The 6,514-nt window shown below is 43.7% G+C and overlaps 2 protein-coding genes across 2 annotated transcripts; both read left to right on the forward strand.

Moving 5' to 3' along the window:
* The first annotated feature begins 21 nt into the window (after window positions 1-21).
* On the forward strand, window positions 22-2,303 carry LOC112458425 (insulin-like growth factor-binding protein complex acid labile subunit). Its single transcript, XM_025022046.1, has one exon. It carries the CDS (start codon window positions 120-122, stop codon window positions 1,815-1,817), a length of 1,698 nt encoding a protein of 565 aa, XP_024877814.1. The 5' UTR covers window positions 22-119; the 3' UTR covers window positions 1,818-2,303.
* Window positions 2,304-2,430: 127 nt separating this feature from the next.
* Window positions 2,431-6,508, forward strand: LOC112458426 (insulin-like growth factor-binding protein complex acid labile subunit). Its single transcript, XM_025022047.1, has 3 exons — window positions 2,431-3,945; window positions 4,810-5,054; window positions 5,392-6,508. The coding sequence occupies exons 1-3, from the start codon at window positions 2,746-2,748 to the stop codon at window positions 6,272-6,274; spliced, it is 2,328 nt and encodes a 775-aa protein (XP_024877815.1). The 5' UTR covers window positions 2,431-2,745; the 3' UTR covers window positions 6,275-6,508.
* Window positions 6,509-6,514: the final 6 nt, after the last annotated feature.

Below are 6,514 nucleotides of genomic sequence, written 5' to 3' on the forward strand. Positions count from 1 at the left end.
TGCCAAAAGTCACGCTGCACTATGTAATCGCTAACTCTCCACGAGATGTAAAACCCGTAATTGCAGACATTGCAGTTGTGTCCGTATCACTCGCGTCGACTGATTCGAACTCTCTCGCCATGTCGCGGTTTCTTCCGCTCTTTTCGCAAGTCGTTATCCTGTTTCTCTCGGCGCGGGCCTCGTCGGAGGTGAAGGAGCCGACCTGCCAGGACAACTGCAACGTTACAACGTTACAACGTTTCGGTTACAATGTTTGCCACTACAAGGGGGTACTCATCGAAGTGACGCCGCTAAGTCGTTTCAAGGACCACCTGAACCTCATGAACCTGGGTCTCTTGGCGATTCAAGAGAATGCTTTCAAGAACGTGTCGGCGACATACTTGGTTCTGAGTAGCAACCGGATATCCGTGCTGAAGAGGGAATCTTTCCGCGGTTTGCCCAACTTGGAGAGCCTCTCCTTGGGCGGCAATGTGGTACCGTTATCGGGGTATTTGTTCGCAGATTTAAGACGCCTGCGGTTGCTGTCGTTGGAATCCAACGAGATCAATTCAATACCGAAGGACTCGTTCGCCGGGCTGTCAAGCTTGACAAGTCTCTCCCTGGGTGGCAACGATATCGAAGCGATCGAGGTGGAATCCTTCTCGAGTCTTAATCCCGGACTGCTGTACCTTTGGCTCGACAGGAATAAAATCTCTCGCGTCGCGCCGGATTCCTTCGCCGGGTTAACCGAATTGAATAGCCTCGACTTGAGCTACAATCGGCTAGAGGACTTGCCGAGCGGTGCCTTTCGAGGATTGAACAAGCTGGAGTATCTTTACTTAAGAAACAATTGGATAACAAGCGTCTCCAGGTCGTTCCTTCGCGACTTGGTCGGTCTGAAGCAACTCTATCTTCAGCAGAACGAGATCAGCGCTCTCGAGCCGGATACGTTCAGGGACCTATCTCAACTGGAACAACTGGACCTGAGCGGAAACAAACTGTCTCACATTGTAGTCGGCACTTTTGCCGGGCTCTCCAATCTGGTAGACATCACGCTGTCCGACAATGGCATCCACACGGTCGACAATGGCACTTTCGCTGATCTCGTCAAACTGCGAGGTCTCTACTTTGATGGCAACAACTTCACCGAAATCGAAAATGAGTTCCGCGGTTTGCCCAACTTGAAGTACCTCTCATTGAACGGCAATGTGGTACCGTTATCGGGGTACATGTTCGCGGATTTGAGACACCTGTGGTTGCTGTCGTTGGAATCCAACAAGATCAATTCGATACCGAAGGACTCGTTCGCCGGGCTGTCAAACTTGAGAATTCTCAAACTGGATCACAACGATATCGAAGCGATCGAGGCGGAATTCTTTGCCGGGTTAACTGAACTGAATTGCCTCTGCTTGAACGACAATCGGCTAGAGGACTTGCCGAGCGGTGCCTTTCGAGGATTGAACAAGCTGGAGGAACTTTACTTAAATGACAATCGGATAACAAGCGTCTCCAGGTCGCTCCTCCGCGACTTGGTCGGTCTGAAGAGACTCTATCTTCAGCAGAACGAGATCAGCGCTCTCGAGCCGGGAACTTTCGGGGATCTGTCTCAGCTGACACAACTGCACCTGAGCGGCAACAAACTGTCTCACATTGCATTCGGCACTTTTGCCGGACTCTCCAATCTGGAATCCATCTATCTGTCCGACAATAAGATCCAGACAGTGGATAATGGCACTTTCACTGGTCTTGTCAAACTGCGATATCTGTTCTTCGGTGGCAACAACTTCACTGAAATCGACAAAGAAGTCAGCGGGCTCCCATATGTCACAGTTTATTAATAAAAAGTCTTAAAGATCTGTTTATACCTCACAAAGGGACAAAACTTTGACTTCTTGAATTTTGCTAAATTTTTAGTACGTTACAGTACACTTCATTCACTAATACAAGGTACAGCAACGGTCCAATGCACAATAGTTTATTAAATACTAATGTTGAAAATGTTTTTTTCGATATTAATAATAAATAAACCATGCTTGTGCAAAGAAGTCGCATTCATTAAATGTGCAAATTAGTATAATGTGTCTTAATTGTTTCTATGATAGATATTCTTCAAAAACATGTACAGATTGTGATTATAATCGATAGTGCACAAAGTGACCAAAGATTAATTGTCATGGAATGTATTTTTGTTGCTGTGTATGTAAACAATTACGGACAGGAAAAATTTTAAACATTAATATTTTATAAACTATTGCGCATTGGACAGGAGTGAACGGGATGTACTGTAACATAAAAATTGAAGAGGTCAAGGGTTGCAATGGTTATCTTTTTTTAAGCATTGAATGCTTCCCGACATAAGAAATAAATAAATAAATTTTTTAATCACAACTTTATGCGTTATTATGTTCCATGTTATAATATAATTTAAACTCAATTAAATCAACCGTGATAACGTAACGAATAATCGATTCGTCCGTAGCGATGTGGCGTTCGGGCAGCCAGTTGATCTTCGTGTCGTTATATTGTGTTGTTATATCGTCGTAAATTAAAACTACACTACTCCTGTATCTTCAATTTTGACATTTCGTAATCAATTCCGCTTCCGAGAATGCAGTCGCGCTAGTTTCTCAGCAAGTGACGATAATCAATGTCAAAAGTCACGCTGCGCTATCTAATCGCTAACTCTCCACGAGATACAAAACTCGTAATTGCAGTTGCGTCCGTGTCACTCGGTTAGGCGCGTCGACTGATTCGAACTTTCTCGCCATGTCGTGGTTTCTTCTGCTCTTTTCGCAAGTCGTTATCCTGTTCCTCTCGGCGAGGGCCTCGTCGGAGGTGAAAAAGCCGACTTGCCAGAACAACGGCAACGTTACAACGTTACAACGTCTTGGTTACAGCATTTCCCACTACAAGGGGGTCCTCGTCGAAGTGACGCAAATCGAAGACCAAGACGCGAACCTCAATCACCTGAACCTCTGGGCGATTCGAGAGAATGCCTTCAAGAACGTGTCGGCGACAGTCTTGAATCTGAGTAGCAACCGGATATCCGTGCTGAATAGGGAATCCTTCCGCGGTCTGCCCAACTTGGAGAGCCTCTCCTTGAACGGCAATGTGGTACCGTTATCGGGGTATTTGTTCGCGGATTTGAGACACCTGCGGTCGCTGTCGTTGGGGTCCAACGAGATCAATTCGATACCGAACGACTCGTTCGCCGGGCTGTCAAACTTGACATATCTCGACTTAGGTGGCAACGATATCGAAGCGATCGAGGCGGAATCCTTCTCGAGTCTTAATCCCGGACTGTTGTTCCTTAAGCTGAACAGAAATAAAATCTCTCGCGTCGCGCCGGATTCCTTCGCCAGGTTAACCGAAATGAATAGCCTCGACTTGGGCAAAAATCGGCTAGAGGGATTACCGAGCGGTGCCTTTCGAGGATTGAACAAGCTGGAGGATCTTTACTTAAGTGATAATTGGATAACAAGCGTCTCCAGGTCGCTCCTTTGCGACTTGATCGGTCTGAAGCAACTCTATCTTCAGCAGAACGAGATCAGCGCTCTCGAGCCGGATACGTTCAGGGATCTATCTCAGCTGGAACAACTGGACCTGAGCGAAAACAAACTGTCTCACATTGTAGCCGGCACTTTTGCCGGGCTCTTCAATCTGGGGAGACTCTATCTTCAGCAGAGCGAGATCAGCGCTCTCGAGCCGGGAACTTTCCGGGAGCTGTCTCAACTGGAAGAACTGGACCTGAGCGGAAACAAACTGTCTCACATTGTAGTCGGCACTTTTGCCGGGCTCTCCAATCTGAAAGATATTAAGCTGTTCGATAATGGCATCCACACGGTGGACAATGGCACTTTCGCTGATCTCGTCAAACTGCAAAATCTCTACTTCGGTGGCAACTTCGGTGGCAACTTTACTGAAATCCGCAAAGAAGTCAGCGGCCTCCCATATGTCACAGTTTTTTAATAAGGTCTTAAAGATCTGTTTATACCTCTCAAAGGGACAAAACTTTGACTTCTTGAATTTTGCTAAATTTTTAGTACGTTACAGTACACTCCATTCACTAATATATAAGATACAGCAACGGTCCAATGCGCAATAGTTTATTTAAATATTAATGTGGAAAATGTTTTTTTTTTATATTAATAATAAATAAATCATGCTTATTCAAAGAAGTCGCATTCATAAAATGTGCAAATTCGTAATGTGTCTTAAATGTTTCTATAATAGATATTCTTCAAAAACATGTACAGATTGTAATTATATTTAATAGTGCACAAAGTGACTAAAGATTAATTGTCATGGAATGTATTTTTGTTGCTGTGTATGTAAACAATTACGGACAGGAAAAATTTTAAACATTAATATTTTATAAACTATTGCGCATTGGACAGGATTACTGTATCTTATATTAGTGAATGGGATGTATACTGTAACATAAAAATTGAAGAGGTCAAGGATTGGTTATCTTCTTCTAAGCGTTGAATGCTGCCCGACATAAGAAATAAATAAATACATTTTTTAATCTCAACTTCATGCGTTATTATATTCGATGTTATAATATGATTTGAACTCAATTAAATCAACCATGACCATGATAATATGTAACGAATAATAGATTCGTCCGTAGCGATATGGCGTTCGGGCACCCAGTTGATCTTCGTATTGTTATTGTCGTTAATGTCGTCGTGAATTAAAACTACACAGTTATATTTTCAACTTTGACATTTCGTAATCGACTCCGCTTCCGAGAATGCAGTCGCGCTAGTTTCTCAGCAAGTGACGATAATCAATGCCAAAAGTCACGCTGCACTATCTAATCGCTAACTCTCCACGAGATACAAAATCCGTAATTGCAGTTGCGTCCGTGTCACTCGGTTAGGCGCGTCGACTGATTCGAACTCTCTCGCCATGTCGCGGTTTCTTCTGCTCTTTCCGCAAATCGTTATCCTGTTTCTCTCGGCAAGGGCCTCGTCGGAGGTGAAGAAGCCGACCTGCCAGGATGACAATGTTTACAAAGTTTGCCACTACAGGGGGGTCCTCATCGAAGTTACGCAAAGCCGTTTCCCCTGGTAACCATTTCCGATATAAAACGATAAAAAACGGCTATATCTGTATCGTTTTTAATCGTATATTTTATTGGTTCTATCGTTGCATATTTAGAAGACAGATCAAACATTAATCGAATCGAATCGGTTTCTATCGTTTTAAATCCGAATAAGGAAATAATTATACAAATTTTATAGTTATGAATCGTTTTTTATATGTACAATTATTGCCCGTCTGAATCAATCGTATATACACGATCGATATAGTATATATCGTTATTTATGGTAATAATTTTACCGTATGCATTAATACGGATATATAAGAATAAAATGATAGACATCTATCGTTGGCGGTTTTCAGGGTCGTGAACCGATTGGTAATCGACTGGGGCCTGGGCCTTTCGGAGATTCGAGAGAACGCCTTCAAGAACGTGACGGTGTTATACTTGGATCTAAGTTTTAACCGGATATCCGTGCTGAAGAGGGAATCCTTCCGCGGTTTGCCCAACTTGGAGAGTCTCTCCTTGGACGGCAACGTGGTACCGTTATCGGGATACTTGTTCGCGGATTTGAGACACCTGACGCGGCTGAGTTTGAATTCCAACAGGATCAATTCGATACCGAAGGACTCGTTCGCCGGGCTGTCAAGCTTGAAATATCTCGACCTGCAACGCAACAAAATCGAAGCGATCGAGGCGGAATCCTTCTCGAATCTTAATCCCGGACTGCTGGAGCTTAACTTCAAACAGAATAAAATCTTCCGCGTCGCGCCGGATTCCTTCGCCGGGTTAACCGGACTGCATTACCTCTACTTGGACGACAATCGGTTAGAGGACTTGCCGAGCGGTGCCTTTCGAGGATTGAACGAGCTGAATGATCTTTACTTAAGTGATAATTGGATAACAAGCGTCTCCAGGTCGCTCCTCCGCGACTTGGTCGGTCTGAAGAGACTCTATCTTCAGCAGAACGAGATCAGCGCTCTCGAGCCGGATACGTTCAGGGACCTATCTCAACTGGAAGAACTGGACCTGAGCGGAAACAAACTGTCTCACATTGTAGTCGGCACTTTTGCCGGGCTCTCCAATCTGGAAGACATCAGGCTGTCGGACAATGGCATCCACACGGTGGACAATGGCACTTTCGCTGATCTTGTCAGACTGCGATATCTTTACTTCCGTTGCAACAACTTCACTGAAATCTACACAGAAGTCAGCGGTTTCCCAAATGTCATAGTTTATTCATAAAGTCTTAAATATCTGTTTATATCTCACAAAAGGACAAAACCTTGACCGCTTGAATTTTGCAAAATTTTTAGTATGTTTTACAGTACACTTCATTCCCTAACACAAGGTACCAGTAACGGACCAATGCGCAATAGTTTTATAAATATTAATGTTGAAAATGTTTTTTTCGATATTAATAATAAATAAACCATGCTTATGCAAAGAAGTCGCATTCATAAAATGTGCAAATTAGTAATGTGT

This window comes from Temnothorax curvispinosus, unplaced genomic scaffold (genome assembly GCF_003070985.1).
Source record: "Temnothorax curvispinosus isolate PA1 unplaced genomic scaffold, ASM307098v1 QBEX01008889.1, whole genome shotgun sequence".
NCBI lineage: Eukaryota > Metazoa > Arthropoda > Insecta > Hymenoptera > Formicidae > Temnothorax > Temnothorax curvispinosus.

Coding starts and splice junctions, on each gene's coding strand:
- LOC112458426 (XM_025022047.1), top strand. CDS start 2,746: ATGTCGTGGTTTCTTCTGCTCTTTTCGCAAGTCGTTATCCTGTTCCTC. Junction 3,946..4,809: donor TCCCATATGTCACAGTTTTT/TAATAAGGTCTT, acceptor TCTAATCGCTAA/CTCTCCACGAGATACAAAAT. Junction 5,055..5,391: donor ACGCAAAGCCGTTTCCCCTG/GTAACCATTTCC, acceptor GGCGGTTTTCAG/GGTCGTGAACCGATTGGTAA.
- LOC112458425 (XM_025022046.1), top strand. CDS start 120: ATGTCGCGGTTTCTTCCGCTCTTTTCGCAAGTCGTTATCCTGTTTCTC.